This window comes from Macrotis lagotis, chromosome 8, assembly GCF_037893015.1.
Source record: "Macrotis lagotis isolate mMagLag1 chromosome 8, bilby.v1.9.chrom.fasta, whole genome shotgun sequence".
In the NCBI taxonomy this organism is placed as follows: domain Eukaryota; kingdom Metazoa; phylum Chordata; class Mammalia; order Peramelemorphia; family Peramelidae; genus Macrotis; species Macrotis lagotis.
Genome location: NC_133665.1, coordinates 120,601,738 through 120,619,809, shown reverse-complemented (window position 1 = coordinate 120,619,809; position 18,072 = coordinate 120,601,738). Strand labels below are relative to the sequence as shown.

At 37.9% G+C, this 18,072-nt stretch overlaps 1 protein-coding gene and 1 long non-coding RNA gene across 15 annotated transcripts in view; one reads left to right on the top strand and one right to left on the bottom strand.

Moving 5' to 3' along the window:
• The window catches only part of LOC141496125 (uncharacterized), a 94,219-nt gene extending 92,854 nt beyond the window's left edge, over positions 1-1,365 (bottom strand). For all 3 annotated transcript variants that reach the window (XR_012470944.1, XR_012470943.1, XR_012470942.1), the window contains exon 1: positions 1,198-1,365. This is a non-coding gene — a long non-coding RNA (uncharacterized LOC141496125). The remainder of the gene's footprint in view (positions 1-1,197) is intronic.
• Positions 1-18,072, top strand: part of COBL (cordon-bleu WH2 repeat protein) — a 330,921-nt gene that overhangs the window by 2,486 nt on the left and 310,363 nt on the right. For 11 of the 12 annotated variants that reach the window (XM_074198310.1, XM_074198305.1, XM_074198304.1 and 8 more), the window contains exon 1: positions 452-527. The exons of the other annotated variant lie outside the window; for it this stretch is intronic. In XM_074198310.1, the coding sequence (XP_074054411.1) occupies positions 487-527 (41 nt within the window). In that variant the 5' untranslated portion in view covers positions 452-486. Of the gene's footprint in view, positions 1-451; positions 528-18,072 lie in introns of those variants that run through there. 12 annotated transcript variants of the gene reach the window in all.

Genomic DNA, 18,072 nt, shown 5'->3' with positions numbered 1-18,072 from the left:
GGAGCGTCTTAGCCCTGAGTCTAGCCTGGTCCCGCAGGTCCCCCGCCCCCCCACGGGGAGCCTGGCGCCCCCTCTGCCGGGAGCTGCCGCCCTCCAGGTGCCAGGGCAGGTGGTGCTCTGCCCCTCCCCCGCCACGAGGAGAGCGGCTCTGGTCCCGCGGGCCTGCGGGGCAGTGGGGGGCGGACACGGCGATCCACAAGTGTTGCGGGAGAGAAGGGAGGGGGAGACCCGGGCGAGCGGGGGTCGCGGGCAGCGGGGGAGGGGCAGCCGGGGTGGGCAGCCCCTGGCGCCGCAGGCCCCTCCCCCGGGGCCCTTCGCCCACGGCCCTCCCCAGCCCCCGCGCGGCGGGGCCACAGGGCGGCCCGGAGGGTGAATGAGGGAGGGGGCGGCCCGGGAGGCGGGGGGAGGCGGCGGCGGGAGGCGGAGAGCACCGAGACACGGCCGGCGGCGGGGTGGCAGCAGCGGCGCCTCGGCCCTCCGGCGAGCATGGACGGCCCGCCGGCCTCCGGGGCCAAGCCCCCCAGCGGGTAAGCGGGGCGCCCCGATCCCGTCTGCAGGGGGTGGGGGCTCGGGGCGTGCCAGCGGCCGGGGCAGGCCGGGAGGGCCCTGGTGCCCCGGGCGCGCGGGGGCCGTTTCCCGGGTAACCTGCCCGGCCCGGGCCGGGGTGCGCGGCTCGGCCGCCCCCCCACGGGTCCGCAGCCGCCGCTTCCCGGGGGCTGTGATCCCCGCGGGCCCGGGCCTGGCCCCGCAGGGCAGCAGTGGGCGCTCGGGGGGTCGCGGATGCCGAGGAGGCGGCGCTTCCCCCCTTCTCTCCCCGCGCCCCCTCGCCCCTGCGGCTGGCTGGCTCTGCGGGACTCGCATCTCCCGCTCCGCCTGGCTCTCTCCTCTGCCACCTGCCCCACCTGGCCCACCTGCCCCAGCCTAGCTCGGAATGACCCAGCCCCCCCGGAGCCCTTCGGCCGCTGCCCCTGCTAAGTGTCCTCCTGGATCCCGGCCCCGCCGCCGCCTCCCACAGCTCCCGAGCCCGGCCCGGAGGGGGGCAAATGCTTATGAGTCGTGGAAATGGAATGAGTGGGTGGGGCTGGCAGTGCACCTGCTGGGGGAATGGACCCATTTTGCACACTGGCAACTGGGCTTGAGCGTGGGGGACCCGGGCACAGCAGATCTCTCTGCCTGCCGCTGCCCCCACTGACTCACCAGGGTGTCCATATGCTGCAGCCGTTGTCCCAGTCTTTCAAAAGGGTTTTCAGAGACGGCCTTTGCCTTTTCCTTTTTTTGCCAGGAAAAAGTGAAACGGCAGGGCAAACCAAATAATTGTGGAGCTCAGGAATGTTAGGAAGAACTTTTGTTTTTCAGTGCCCTTGTGTGCTTAATTCTCTTTGATTGGACAAATCCAAATAAAAAAAACGTGGGAAATCCTTTTTAATGAGAGCACTAAAATTAAATAGGCAAACACAATTACCCTTAAATATCCCTTGATAATATAACACTGAGTTGCAAGGATAATTTTTACCTTTATATAAATAATGAAGAAAGAAGAAAGAAAAACATTTCTACAAAATAGCACTCAGTTGCAACAGTAATTTTTACTTTTAGATAAGTATGAAGAATGAGTTTGGGAGAGAAAGAAGGAAGAAAAACATTTCTACAAAATAGCACTGAGTTGCAAGAATATTTTTTTACTTTTATATAAGTATGAAGAATGAGTTTGGGAGAGAAAGAAGGAAGAAAAACATTTCTACAAAATAGCACTGAGTTGCAAGAATAATTTTTACTTTTAGATAAGTACGAAGAAAGTTTGGGAGAGAAAGAAGGAAGAAAAAACATTTCGACAAAATAGCACTGAGTTGCAAGAATTTTTACTTTTAGATAAGTATTGGAGAAAGGAAGAAAAACATTTCTAATGTGTAACTTATGGACCTTTTAAAAGAGTTCTGCAGAACTAGATGCAATAGGCTTTTAGGATAGATTCATGGGTGTAAAAAATGTCTAAAGAAATAACTGTCCTCACTATGGCAAGAGGCCTTCTTAGTCAAGCAAAAAGATTATATATATATATATATATATATATATATATATATATATATATATTTAAATCACAACAAATAAAAGATGTGATATGACAACCATTTGGAAATTCTTTTGCAGTGCTATTAATTACCAGTGTTGGTGGATTCTGGCCGGCCTACCCTCAATCAAATCCCCAAATGTAATTATCTGATTTGTATTGGAGCTGTTTTCATAGGAAATAAGAGTTGTTCTTATCTTTTCTCCACTCTTCTCCACCCCCCCACCCCCTTTTAGGGTGTGAGGCTATTTGTTTTAAAATATTCAATAAATTGAGGTCAAGAAAACACAGAAGATTGTGTTTTAAACAGGGGGTTAACTTTTTGACTGGTGGTTTTATTGAGATGACCTCAATACTTAATTAAGTATTAAAGGTCAGCTTAAACAAATAAAATTGCTGAAAGGAATCCTTTAATATAGGTAGAAAGAACTATTACTTGTTAAGTTAACAGAATTTTATAAAGATAGGCAGGGTATTAATTTTTGACTGATGGTGGCAATAAGGTAGGGTCCTTTGATTCTTTCCTTAAAATTCTTCACTGTCTTCTTTACTGATTAAGAGAAGACAATTGCTGTAGGTCTGGAAAGAATTCTTTCTACTTGAGATTTCAGTTGTGGAATACAAAGTTAAAAAAAAGTCATTTCACTATAGTTTTTCTACACCATGAGGAGAACTGATTTACTTGATTTTTCCCAGGGCCTCTGAATCTTTTTGGGTGGATACTGCTGGTGGATGTTGCCTCATGTAGAGACAGCATAAATCAGGCGAGAAATATTATTAAATATAGGAAATTTATAAGTAGATTGCAAAAAGAAACATGGGACTTCATGAAGAGTGAAGTATGGAATAGGACATGAATTTGATCATTGTATTGCTTTGTAAACTAAGAAAATTAGTATTTTTTGTTTTAAAATATTTTCAATTATTTTTTGTAAAATTATAAAGCAATTAATTAAAGAGAATGACATGACTTCTTTAGTGGAAATATCTAAAAATACTGATGTTTAAGAACAAGACAGCTTTTTAAAAAGGAATAAGAAAAGGTTCAAAGTTATATTTGTGGAATTTTTCAGTTTAATTTTCATGGTCGTTTTTGCAGAACTTTATTGAATTAACAAAGAAGAAACTAATAAAATTTATTTTTGAGATTGTCAGAAACAGCAAGTATTTACTATTAGAAACACTGCTTTTATATTACCTGTTGTAGTAGTCGGGGAATCGGTGCCATTTTCTGGAATGACCATGTAATTTGGTGGCTTCCTAGGGCAGCAATCCTTAAAATGTAGCCTGGGGACTCACAAGGATACCTGAAATCATGAGATCAAACTCATTTTCAGAATAACAAGACATTTTAATTTTCAGTACATTAAATGATAATGAGCCTCAATAATTGTTTTAAGTGTAAAGAGATTCTGACTGCAGAAAGTTTGAGAACTGCTGTTCTAGGCTATCTCATGTGTAAAGTTGCTTCTAGAGGCTTGAAGTTTGCCAGAATAGTTATTTAATTTTTTTTTTTCTATAGCATGAAAATGGGTTTCTGTGCAGGATAACAGGTTGTGACTATAAATGCTAAAACAGCTGGTGAATTTGGTGAAACAAAACAACTGGTCAGTTTAATGAAGTAATGAGTAAGAGAAACATGTGGAATGTCAGCCAGATGGGACCTGGGAGATTACCCTGTGCAAACTGATTTTTCAAGTGAGTAAACAGGTCCTGAGAGGTGAGGTCAGACTGGACGTTTGAAGAGATTCACTAGTTTAATCTATACTGTTGAAGGATTGTAAATGAATTTGAATTCGTAGTATGAGTTTCCTTTTGCTGGTCTGATATTTTAGAAATCAGATTACATTATTGTCAGAAAGACAAAAGTGGAAGATTTTAGACATGTTTTTAACATTAGGGTCTATGTCAAAAGTCTATGATTATTTACAGTGAAAAAAAGAAGAGAGGCCTACAAAAGTTTAGCTTTTCCTTTAAAGTTACGGGAAAGTATCTTTTCATGTTATTAACATGAATGACTTTAGTAATAATCATAGTTATGTTTAACAACAACAGTAATAATTCATTGAATGTTTCAAAGCCACACTTGTTTGCTTTGTGGTTACAAGGTCAGCGATTTGAATATTATGCTTCCATTCTTTGAAAAGATCCAGTGTTTATTGATTGAATCAGCTGTATTTTGTACATTTTTCCCTTCTTTTGGACATTCAGTTACATAAGTATTATTGTTGATAGGGAGATGCTACTTTGAATACATTTTCTTTATTCCAGTAAATTTGTGAACACTAACTTCAGGTGTTGCTTAGATGTGAAAATTATGAGACCATGAATCGCAATTCCCATAAGAAAAAAAAATGTGACTTGAGAAGTTGGGCCCTATGCTTCCTATGTTGTATTTGAACACTTCCCTGATGTTACATAATCTTCTCTTTAAGAACCTTCTGGGTTTTCCAATGATTGTGCAAGGGTGAACATACTAGACTGCAATGAGAAATGCATATAGAAATTTGGAGAACATTTTGACCATCCCCTGCCCCTGGCAGTTCTGGCATTCAGAGGTTTCCTGTTGAGTCTTCATAGTTAGAGCCGGTTTATTCTTCATAGATTCCAAGCAAATGATCACAGATTTAGGGTGGGAAGGATCTCGGAGGTCAGCCAATCCAATTCTCAATTTACTGCTGAAGAAATTGGGGGTCAGAGAAGCTAATTTATTTGACCAAGGTCACAAAGAGCCAGCCAGGTCTTAGGTTCCAAATAATCAGGTCTCCTCTTAAAGATCATCACGTTTTTATTAATGTGCTCCAGGATCCTTAAGAATCCCATGTTTAGGGGCGGCTAGGTGGCGTAGTGGATAAAGCATCAACCTCGGAGTCAGGAATACCTGGGTTCAAATCTGGTCTCAGACACTTAATAATTACCTAGCTGTGTGGCCTTGGGCAAGCCACTTAACCCCATTTGCCTTGCAAAAAACAAACAAACAAAAAGAATCCCATGTTTTTCTCAAGCTCCACCTTCTACAAGAACTTTTCCTGATTCTCCGGACTCTGAACCACCCCCCTCCCAAAGTCCCTTGGATTTATTTTGCATATATTCCGCATTTACTTTTTTATGTACATGTGATCTCTCTAATATTTAAACTCCCTGAGGCGGAAACTGTTTCAAGTTAAACATTTTATTTCCCCCTCTCTCTTTATCCTTTAACACCAAGTGCAATGCCTAGAATATGGTAAGTGACCATTGATCCATTCTTTTCAGGCTGGAAGCATTGAAGTGAGTGAAAAGTAAAAAAAAAAAAAAATTGTCACAGATGTTTTAAAAGAATCATTATTATTAGCAAACTTGATAATGCTTTCTTTATGAACTGTGGAGTATAAGTTCCACAAAGAAAAGGAATTTGATTTTTTTCCTCCTTTATCCCCAGCATATGACCTTTGTAATATAGTACATTGGTTATTTAAAGCAGTTCACAACAAGTTAATATACATCTTAAACTCTGCCTATCAAGCACTTAGCACAATGTTTGGTGTCTCCTATATATTTAATAAATGTTTATTGATTGATATAAAGTAAGAAACCTTACTACTGTGCCACAGTTGATTAGAAATCTCTGGCATTGTGATTCCACAATCTGGCTCTCACCTACTGATCCAGTCTTAAGTCACTGTTGTTTTCCTTACACTCTTGTCAGACTGGCCTTTTGCCTGTTTGTCCTTATAGAGGGTTATTTTTCCATGTCTGGATTGTACTCCTTCCTCCTCATCTTTACCTCAAACCCATCTGTCCCTGTCCCCCAGCTTCAAAGCACACCAGCCACCTCCTTCCATGTTAGATCTTTCCTGATCTGTACTCCAGAGTTTCTGTTCCTTCCTTTTTGAAATAAGTATATTTTTTGGTATTTATTTATCTCTAGTTACATACTCCATCCTTCCAGTCACTCTTAATCACCCTGCAACTTGGGATTTTAGCCTTTTGAGGGCAGGAATTTTTTTTACTTTTGTCTTTGTCTCTCCAGCTCCTATCACAATATTACAATATTTTCTCATAGATACTTGATATTTAATAACGTTACATATTTCATTCAGTTTTTATATTTTCTCTTAGGGTGATAATGACTTTACTGTTACTAATATTTAAATGTATTTCTTTTTTATATATTTAGTATTTTCTTTTGATCAGTTTAAATTTTCATTCTCCCATTCTCTTCCTTCTTTCATCATTTTTCCCCCTACAATATTTCACTTAGATTATGTTTCATTTTTTTTGTGGTTTTCAACACTTTTAAGTCATGTTCAATATTCTCTTCAGACTTACTTTTCCTTAGTCTTCTCAATCTTACATTTTCAATTGCTTCTTCCATCATGATCTGAAACGTTTCCTCATGTGTAGTTTACCATTTTTAGGGAGGCATTGTTTCAGGCTGTTCGTGATGGTAATCATTGTTTTCATGATTTATTCTTTTTTTTGTTGGTTTTTTTAGGGTTTTTTTTTTTTTGCAAGGCAATGGGGTTAAGTGGCTTGCCCAAGGCCACACAGCTAGGTAATTATTAAGTGTCTGAGGCTGGATTTGAACTCAGGTACTCCTGACTCCAGGGCTGGTGCTCTATCCACTGTGCCACCTATAGCTGCCCCTTTTCATGATTTATTCTATCGGTTTTGGTGAGGATTTAGTTACTGGATTCTTATAAAAAATGGTATTTCAAAGTGCCATGGAATTCCTCAATAACTTTGATTTGTTAGTGTCCCATCTGCCTCTAGACTTAAAGGAGAGAGATATTATTTTTGCAAGGAAAGAATCTTAAAAAAAATATTAATCACACCTAGTTTTTATCTTTTTTTTTGGATTCCAGCTCACCAATACTCATGTGCTTTGTTGGCATTATAATTAGTTCTTCTTGGGATGCTTTGTAACATCTCAGACTGCATGACCAGTTAACATTTAATCTTCCTGACTAAATGATAAATTAAGAAACTAGGGATGCTTTGAAACCTGAAAGAGAAGACTCTGGTGGTGATAATGATTTCCAAGGGATTCCACTTTAAATCATTCCTTCTTACTTATCTCACTCTACCCATAATTTGAATTCTTGGACTCTACTGGGTAAACTTTTTATTTATCTTGACCAGAATCAGACTTCGAGGTCACTTCCTAGCCATTTTCAAACCATGATGCCACAGGAACTCTTCTCCCTATTCCCACCCATTATATGTACTTGTTCCTCACTGGAATCTTAAGTACCTTGAGGGCAGGGACTTTTGGTTGCTTGTATAAATATCCTTTGTGTTTAACATAATACCTGCCACATAGTAAATGCTTGAAAAATTTTTTCTTCCCCTCCCTTAAATCAACATTTATTAAGCTCCCTTCTTTTGCCCTCTCCTCCCACCTATGTTCCCTCCCTCCCTCTTTCCTTTACCCTAACTCCCCTCCCTCCCTCCTTTCTTTGCCCCTTTTTCTCTCTCCCACCTTCCTTTGCCTGTTCTCTCCCTCCTTCCCTCTTTTTTCACCCCTTCCGTCCCTCCCTTAAAAAAGGTGTTCAGAAATGAACAAAGTTTTCTTGTTAAATGCCTCCTCAATGGAAGTATTGAAACACAACCTAGATGATAATCTGTCACATAGATTCCTTGAGTGGTATCTTAGAGGTCATTTATTTAAATTCGTTATCATCCATACCAGTGCCAAGAAAGTTTGAGAGGAGGAAAAAAATTACTCCCAGCCAAGGTCCGTATATTAATGTAGTATCTGATATGATAAATACCAGGACAAAAACAAAGATTCGGACAGATCCACAAAAGTTGATGAGATTTATCCATATTTCCTAATTACCTATTTATACTACAAAACTTGTAGTTATTTTCTAAAAGTTTTTATTAAAGCCCCTTATTTTTTATATAACAATCCTTTCTCTATTTAACTTCCCCCAACAGAAAAATCCCGTGAAAACTATTTTGAGTTTCTCTTTACTCCCCTTTAGTTGATTGTATCACTATAACTTTAAATATAGGTTTTTTAGGTACATTCTTATCTGTTTATATATTGTATCCCTTCAGTAGAGTTTAAACTTCTTGAGGTCAGGGATTATTTTATCTTTGTCATTGAACAAGGTTAGCACCCCACCAGAAATGCATAAATAATAACATTCACTTTTTCTGTGAGAAGAAAACTACCAGAGTGTAAGAATTAGTCTATATTTAACTAAACGTCTAGAAAAGTCATTCTTTCTATATATGTTTCCTTAATGTAACTCAATGAAAAGGTATTATGTTTTTGTAGTTAGTGAAATTAAAAGACAAAGTTTTGCAGGGGGTTGGCCTAGACTTTTTTCTTTTTTTTTTCTTTTTTAGGTTTTTGCAAGGAAATGGGGTTAAGTGGCTTACCCAAGGCCACACAGTTAGGCAATTATTAAGTGTCTGAGGTCACATTTAAACTCAGGTACTCCTGACTCCAGAGCCAGTGCTCTATTCACTGCGCCACCTAGCTGCCCCTGGACTAGACTATTTCTAAGGTCTCTTTTAGATTTATGTCTATGAGCCTATGATACATGTTATTTTTTTCAAATGAAAAAAACCTGGCAAAAGTTCTTTTACCTCCCTGTTTTTACCAGTTAGTAATATATTTTTGAGAAATAATGTTCATCTTGTAAGGACTGAAAACCTTTCAGATCAAAATGTGTTTCTTTTATTCTTTCAGTTATTAACTCACTTCTAATAAGGGTCTTTAAAGAACTCTTTAGTGAAATGAGCTGTGGCATTTTGGGGAAAAGTTTTAGTAATAACTCTCTGAACTTCAGTTTCTTCATAAGGTTCCTTCCAGCTATAAAAATTACTTGAGTAATTCTTTTCAGAACAGCTTTGTTCATTAATGGTAAAATGATCAGTGAGGTCACAACATGTTTATTTTTCTTTTTCACTTAGTTTCATCTTAAAATGACCCTTTTCTGTCTATAGCCTAGATTATATTTAAAAAATCAAATCCTGTGGGACAAAGACATTTAGTTTTCCCATGACCACTGATGCTAGCTATGTTTAGGCTAATTCTTGGAGACTTTGAAGACTGGTGGTCATATTACTTGGAATGAAATAAGATTTTATTTAAAGTGACTATATTTCTGATACTGGGGTGAAACCAAAGGAGATTGGCGGGCTTTTTATGTCTTGAGGGTAAGGGAGAGATGAATATTTTTTAACCAACTTTTTCATAGTTTCCATATTTATTCTCACAAGTCCTCAGTGACAAAAAAAATCACTGGAGAAAACTAGTCCTTGAGGATTCCCCCAAATAGTAATTCTTCAGGTGCCAAGTGCTTTAGAACTCATTTGGCTGATGAATGATTTCCTATGGTCACTTCTTGGTACAAGAAAAGAGATCTGAGCTCAAATCTTTTGGCACACTCCTCACCAGTATAAACATCTTTGTGATTCATCACATTAGCAGTTTATCTCAGATATGGTAATTCACAAAGCACCTTAGAATAAATACATCCCATCAGTCTGTCTACAGGGGAAACCTGAGAGAGCCTTCCTTAGCCTGGATGCAGAATGTTAACTCTTGTCATTTTAGGAGAAAAAATAATCACTGTGTATAATCAAGCACCTTATACTGGGTATTTTTTTTAGGTTTTTGCAAGGGGTTAAGTGGCATGCTCAAGGCCACACAGCTAGGTAATTAATTGTCTGAGGCCGCATTTGAACTCAGGTACTCCGACTCCAGGGCCAGTACCCCCTTATGCTAGGTATTGATTTATGCAAAGACAAAAGGAAATATTCCTTCCCTTCAGGGAATTTATATCCGATCTATGATCTATGGAAACTTTGTGTGTGTGTGTGTGTGTGTGTGTGTGTGTGTGTTTAAAAACAAAATATTTACATAAAATACAGAAACAGCACATATATGTGTGTGTGTGTGTATATATATATATATATATATATATATATATATATATGAACAAAATAAATATATATATACGCAGTAAATGTGATTATTTCCAGGGTGGATTAATTCTGGATTTAAGTAAACTGCAAGTTAATCAGGATAATTGTAACCTTAGATATCAGCTCTTACTTCACAAGTTTTTAGAGTCATGAATTTAGCAAGCATTTATTGTCTATTACATCTAATTGTCAGATGGACTATTTGTGCCTGTGATACACTATCGGTCTGATTGGCCACAGTTGGATGCAGACCTCACCAAAATGATGTCATCTTGATTTTCTTTGAGAATGAACCACAACAACGATTATGTGTTATGCACTCTGCTAACTACTGGGGATACAACGAAAAGCCAAAAACAGATACAACTCCCAAGGAATTCACTGTCTAATGGGGGAGGCAACAATTGTGTACATAAAAGATCGATAATCTCAGAGAGAAGGCACTGAGGTTAAAGAATTGGGAAATGTTTCTTCCAGAAAGTAGGATTTTAGCTGAGATTTTGAGGAAGCCAAGGAAGGCAGAAGCTGGAGGTGAGGAGAGAAAGCATTCTTGAGACTGGAGATGGAGTGTCTTGTGGAAGGAACCAAAAGGTGGCCAGTGTTACTGGATTGCAGTGTACTTAAGGAAGTGGGAAAGAGGAAAAGGACAATAAGGTGTACTAAGACAGGAGATGTAGGAAGGCTCCAGGTTAAAAAAGGCTTTATACATACTAAATAGGATTTTATATTTACTTCTGGAGGTGATAGATAGCCACTGGAGTTTAGTGTATTGGAGTGTGGGGCAGAGGGAAGGGGAAGGGTGGCGAAGATACATTTCACAAGAGAGTGGCCATTCAAACTAGGAGCACAATTTAACAGTAAATATTTTTCCATGGCTAATAACATGGAATTTGAAAGGGAGGATTTGGTTATTTTACCTTAACCCAATGATTCTCAAGTGGTTTCTAAAAATCAATTCAAGTTTGGGACTAAGGATGGGAATGGAAGGACTATCTACCTTCAAACTCTGAAGCAGTTCATATAGTTAAGATTTCTATTAGAATATGTGTAAATTGGTATAATAGTAAGTTGCTAAAGGAGCAGCAAGGGGAAAACCCAGGTTTTAAGGAATTGATCATTTAGACCACAAGAATTCTTTCTTTGATATTGTCACAAGACACAGATAAAATCAGGTTTTCCAAGTTTGACCTTGAACAGGACTTTACCTAGCTAGAATCACTTTTGGAATTTGCTTTGCTTAGTTAAGCCTGGAGACAGTCTACACCAAAAGCTTGGCTATCAGGTGCTCATATTTTAGATTGAATAATATGGGAAAACATTCAGGAGATTTAATGAAATCTCTTAAAAATGTGATGGGGAGGAAAAACTCTAATCTGTGTAAAAGCTAAATTCTAGGGCAATACTAATGTGAAGTGACAGCATGCTTTCACAAATGAGATTTGGCAATTGACTCCCTTCTCCATGACCTAATAATTTGGTTATTGAATAAGTATTAGGAACCTTTAGTCTTCATTCAGAGATGGTAGATACAGTAGCATATCAAAAGAATAATAATTTATGTTTGTACTTACTCTTTTGTTCCTGTGGTTAATTGATGGGTTTAAAAATACAGTTGAAGAGTTAGTGTCTTGATAATTAAGACAAACAGTCTCAAATATTCAGTAAACAAACTGTTAGGTTTAGAAATTCATTGACCCAGAAAGGCAAAATCTACAGATTTGTTTCCATTGGTGCTTGGTTTCAATTTAAAATGGTCTTTCTTGAGTTATGTTTACACATAATGCCATCTTTAAATTATTTTTGTAAAAAATAGTGTGGTTCAGTTATAGCTTATTTTTTATTTAAATTTTATTTTAAATTTATGTAATAAAACAAATATTTCTATAACAGTACAATAAAAAAGGTGATTGTGCATGAAGTTGTAAATCAATTTTGCTCAACTTGCTATTCTTTTCAAATATACAACAAAAGTCATATGTAAATTTCTTTTTTTTTCTTCCCCACTCCACCTTAAAACTGTCTACCTTTACACACAAATAGGAACATATATAAAATTATTCCATACACACTTCTATTTAATAATTCTTTTTTCTGGCTGCATCTTAGTGGAAAAAAAGTCACGGTTGGTTTAGTTCTTAGAGGTTTGGATGTATTAAATCTTCCACTCAAAGCTCTTCGGATATGTAGCATTTTGCAGTTATTGTATTGGTATACACTTAATCTAGAAATACTGCTTGGAGAAGGAAGCTTCTGTGTTGCTTAATTCATTTCAACAAACATGAAGTACTTACTGTGTACAGAGCATTGTTTGTGTTTGGGGGGAGAGATAAGAGAGATAGATTTTGCTAAAACAGACACATGAAGGTACTCTAGCCAGGTAATTTAAAGACATGCAGAGATTATCCATGAGTGCAGGAGAAAGATTCAAAATAGTTTTGTATGACATTCAAGGAAAAGGACCAAGGAAAACTGCATGGAAGGGAATGCCTTGGATATCCTTTTATGTTCATTGAATTTGTAAATGACATGGAGCTAGGAATTATAATTATCTCATCAGATGATGAGTAGGTTCTGAAAAGAACTGGGTAGGCTAGAACATTGGGCTGAATCTAATAAGATGAAATTTAATAAAGACACATGAAAAGTCTTTCTTGTGTTAAAGAAAATTATCTTTTCCAAGTATAAGATAAGGAAGACACTGGACCATAGTTCTAATGAAAAAGAGTTGGAGACGTTAGCAGAGACTATAAGTTCAGTAGTTATAAAGGAACCAAAAAGATGAAATCAAACCTGGGCTGCATTAATCTAGGAGTAAGGAAGTGATTGACCTTTTCTTTTTTGATCTTAGACACATAAGTGCCATAATTTAGGAAGAATATGAGAATATTCAAAGGAGAGCAGTCGGGATAGTGAAAAGATTCTAATTCATACCTTGATCATCATTATTTAGGGATTAGTTGATATTTCTGTGGGATGGGTATGGGGTGAAAGGTTGAGCATGAGAGCTTTAACTCTCCTGAAGTATTTTTTTTTTTGCAAGGCAATGGGGTTAAGTGGCTTGCCCAAGGCCATACAGCTAGGTAATTATTAAGTGTCTGAGGCTGGATTTGGACTCAGGTACGCCTGACTCCAGGACCGGTGATCTATCCATTGCGCCACCTAGCTGCCCCTCTCCTAAAGAATTTGAAAAACTGCCTTATGGAAGAGGGATTTGCCTTAGAGAGTAGAATAAGGAGACAAGAGTGAAATTTTGACTTGGTGCCAGTAGGAACTTCCTAAGTCAGTCCTATCTCAAAGTGGAATGGGCTGATTCAGGAGATAGTAGGTTACCCCACAATGAATGTCTTCCAGGATAGGCTAGATGACAGACCATTAACCCAGAGGATTCCATTTTAAGTATTTATTGGATTAGTTGACCACTGAGTTCCTTTCCAATTCCAAAATTCTGTGATTCTGATTCTGTGATTGCATTGGAATTTGACTTTCATAAAATGGCTCAAGATTCCACAGTCAAAGATGGAGAAAAGGATATTATGAGGAATACTGCTGTGACCTATTTTAGGTCTAGCTTGCAGCATGTCAGAGGTGGAAGAGTACAGGGTTATTAAAAGTATAGACTAATATAGTCTAATTTGGTTTGGAACTTTTTATGTGAGTGAATGAGAAACAAGACCAAGTCAGGAAAGTTGTTAAAATTGTGAAAATGTTGGTTTGGAGCTAAGAATCATTTAAATGGCATAAATTGTAATTGATTTGTATTCATTGACTGTAAAACTTCACACTTTCTGGGTCATTAATTTTCAGTTTTAAATTTTATCAACAATTGCATTAGAGTTGTGACTTATGTTGTTTGTCATGATTGTGGATTATTTTGACAATGACCTTATTTTAAAGTGGGTTTTTTGCATGGCAAATTGCCCAAACTGAAGTACTGCCACAAGGTAGCAGATGAAGTGGAATTGTTGCCATCAGTAATGAATTTACTTTGTTTTCACAACATCATTTCCCCAAATATATAGTTTACTTGCTAATGGAGAAGTGGTTACTGTCAGTACTGAATGAGTTGCCTAGAGAATGAATTATGACTTTGCCATAATTCATGGCAAATGAATGTTTCACTTCAGAAAATGTTTGAGGTTTTTTTTTAATTTTAATTAAAATGGGTGATGGCTTAATACCCCCAAACTGTAAGATAGAACATTTTAGTATAATTTATGAGTTAGTATTCTATTTATCCTTTCATTTAATCAAGGGTAATTATTTGTTTTAAGTAGAATCTGTACCTCTTCAATTAAGACCTAATAATAAATGAAAATGTATTTGAATTCCATCTTCTTGGTTTTGTAGCAGGGACCCAAGTGAGTCTCATGTTTTCACAGGTTCAGAAATCTAACAAAGGCATAAAAAAGCTGACATTTTTCTTTAAAAGAAGTATGTAGATGGAGATGGAATCCATCGCCTTGCTGATTTTTCTCTTTTAAACTTAGTCTTTGTTTTGGACACTAACCAGTGTTTGTTATATGCAGCATAAGTGATAAGTTTAGATTCTTAGGAGAGGAACTCCCATTTAGTTTTGCTGCCATTCTGACCTGAAAGATTGATTTGACTTAAGTACCTATCCATTTGGTTTGCAGGGAATGACTTAAATACTGAGGAGAATGGAATGCCCAGTCTCCTGGTCATTTTAGAAGCTCTTTTTACTGTATATTGCTAGTGGTTGTATACTGGTGTTGATTTGAGTCCATTAGTGTGTATTACTACTCACAATAAGATACATTTGTGAGCCTTATTCTGCAATCATTGTCATCAAATCGTATTTATTAAGCACCAACCTGGCCATGATTCAGTTGGCTAGTAGTAAACTCATGAATATTGCAGAAACTAGGCTTTCAGTCTTGTCAGTGACTCATCGGGGGACTGTGAAACTGGAATATCACTTAATTTTTCCCTCTCTGGATTGAAAGCTGCCCCTCAAAGTCAAAACTCTTCCTGTTTTTCATTTATTCCTACAGAAATCTTTCTCCCTCTCTGAGCTGTTTTTAATTTTTACTAACAGCACAACCATTCTTTGGAAGGGTAGTGGTGCTTCACTCTATTTCATTATCTAAATGGTGGCTAAGAGAAAACAATGGTATCCAAATATGGCATTCTAAATGGCAAACCCAGAGGAAGGTGATCTAATAAAAATGTGTTTTTCTAGACCTTCCTTCTCATTTTCTGAACTTCTAGATACAAATTATATAGTGTCTTTGTGTTTTTCTCAGAGCTTAGTCTTTAGGTTGCTACTTATTTACAACCTTAATCATAGACTAATATATCCAGGGAAGAGTTATTTGTGACCTCTATCTAAATGAAAATGTACTAGCAAGTATTTGTATCTGCTAAATATAGTGATCAAACCCATAATAATTCTTTTGGAACTTTTTTGTTTTCTGCTGGTCCTTTATCTTCTCTCTCTTTCTTCTCTTCTTCCACCTCCTTTTCCTCTTTTTCCTTCTCTTGCTTTTCATTCCCCCTCAGCGAAAAGGGAACTTTGAAGGTCAAAAGTTTTCTCCCTTCTGTTCACTTTGATTTCATTACCATTGAACCATCAAGTATTCCAGAAGGATGTAATATTAGATATAAAAAGAGTTTAGAGGATTTTCTCAAAGTCTACTTTAAGAGACAAATGTTTTGAGATGTGCATGACCCATTAAACTCATCAAAGATCTAGCTCTTGCTTCCTTGGATTTCAGAATCATCAGAGGTTAAAACAGTAGAAGTAGTGACTTGGAGCAAAGGTGTAACAATGTAGGGCTTGTATATAGAGAAGAAAAGGGTTCAAATGTTGCCTTTGACACTTCGTTGCTGAGGAAAATGCTTATACCTCCATAGGATAACCTAATCACACAGAAGTTATAATTTATTCCTACAGCAACCAAATCACAAATTGCTAATATTGCTAAAAGACAGTAATAATCACTGAAACCTGTATTGTCCTCACTTTAAAAAGTGATTTTACATACTTTGCCTCCTTACAACCTTGCAGAGAAAGTATTATGAGAAATATATTCATTTTGCAGATTAGGTAGCAGAAGGTCATCTTAAATGACTTGCCCCCATTGCTACAGTGTCTGAGAAATTTGAACTCAAGGCTTCTTGATTTAAAACCAGTATATTATTAACTCCAGCACTCTGCCTCCCCAAAAGAACAGCAAGTATTGCATTGGAGAGGTTGTGTGGTAGTCATATAAAAGAGGTGATTAACTCAGTAACATAATTTATGTACTGCTTTCATTTTCAAAATGATTTTCCCCGTATTATGTTCTTTGCTCCTTTCAACAACAATTAGAGTTAGACGATAAAGGTATTATCCCAATTTTATAAGTGAAGAAATGGAGGCTTAGTTTAAGTGCATTGCTTCAGGTTAGTCATATGGTTAATGAGTGAGTGGTGGAGTCAGCCCCAGAGCCCTACCCCTTCCTAGGGCCATAGAGCTGTCCGAAAACCCCACTAAAGGAGTCTGCCATCACTCAGTCTCTGGCTCCAAAATATCACCCTGTCCCAGAATGGAGAGGCTGCTATTTGCTATTTCACATAGTTGTTTCTTCCATGGATCCTTTGTTCATGCTAGTTGTGTGTGTGTTTGTGTGTGTGTATATGTATATGTATTTATATACTTGAATGCTTTGATAACTGAATTATAATTGATTTCCTTTGTAAACTTCTTATGTATTTCATTTATACATTAAAACATCCCGAAGAGATTTATTGACATCTCCAGACTGCCAAAAGAGGTCTGTGACCTGCAAAAAGGGTTAAGAATCCCTACTTTTGAAGGCCCAACTAGACTCTATCCCTTTTTATTTTTCCCCCACTGGTTTCCACCTTCCATAGATTGACTCTTTAATTGTTTTTTAGAATGTTTCCTTCTTGGACTATTCAAGAAATAGCTTACCAATCCTCATATGTTCAGATTCAGTCAAGTCTTGTCAGCCTTTTCTTGGACTCCCCTTGCCATCAGCATTTCCCATTGAATCTTGTGGGGGGGGGGTCCTCCAGATTGGACCTTGGACAAGACTCTTAAACCACCCTGGGCTTCAGTTTACTTTAAGAAAATGAGTAAAGGGGTATGGAAAGACCACTGGTACTTGATACGGTACAATGGAAAGACGACTAGTCTTTGACATTTACTGCCTGCTTGTCAATTAACTGTTCTGGGCCTCATTTTCCAAAAATGTAAAATGAGAAGTTTTGACTGGAAGCCTCTTATATCTCTTCTAGCTCTGGGTCTATGGGCTTGTGATACTATATTTGCCTTTATGCTTCCTCTTTTATTTCATGGAATTTGGGTAGGATTTTTCAAATATTCCTTTTGAAAGATCTTCAAAAAAGGGGGAAGGTTCATGGGACTCAGGGTCCAGGTAGAGCTGACTATACCTGGTACATAACATTGCAGCAAGCAAAGAGAGCAAAAAGGAATCTCTTGGGTTATGACTTGTTGATTGTGTCTATAGTGACCTTGTGATCATTTTGAATTTTGGTTTTCTATTGTGTGGGGTGTGGGTAGCACACAACTGAATTCTAATTTGCGAAAGTGCAGGTTTCTATCACAGTGATTGAACTGCAGGGCCTGCGCCAAAAAGCTTATCTCTAAGAAAGCGATCCTCTCAGTAGTGTATTGTTGTCATAGTTTCAGCATTACATTAGGATCACTCAGCCAAAGATTTAGTACATGCCAACAAAAAAAATGAGTCACATCCATTGCCTGTTGGGAGGTGGGAGGGGAATATCTCACTATCTCTGACACACAGTATCTTATATCCACACTTGGTGCCATATAAAATGTCCTTTTGTTTTAAAATAGCCTTCACATTTCATTGTCAAATTGTTTTAAATGAAACTGAGTAGTTTTAAATCCTATATTCATAAGATGTCATGAATGGTCAGGGATAGAAGGGTCATATTTCCTTGTTAATTTTGATTCCAAGATTTAATTTGAGATTTAAATTTTATAAACTTTAGTTTTAATAATAATAATCATTATTAGAAATACATAAATTATAAATATTTTTCTCTTTATGGCTATTTTAAGA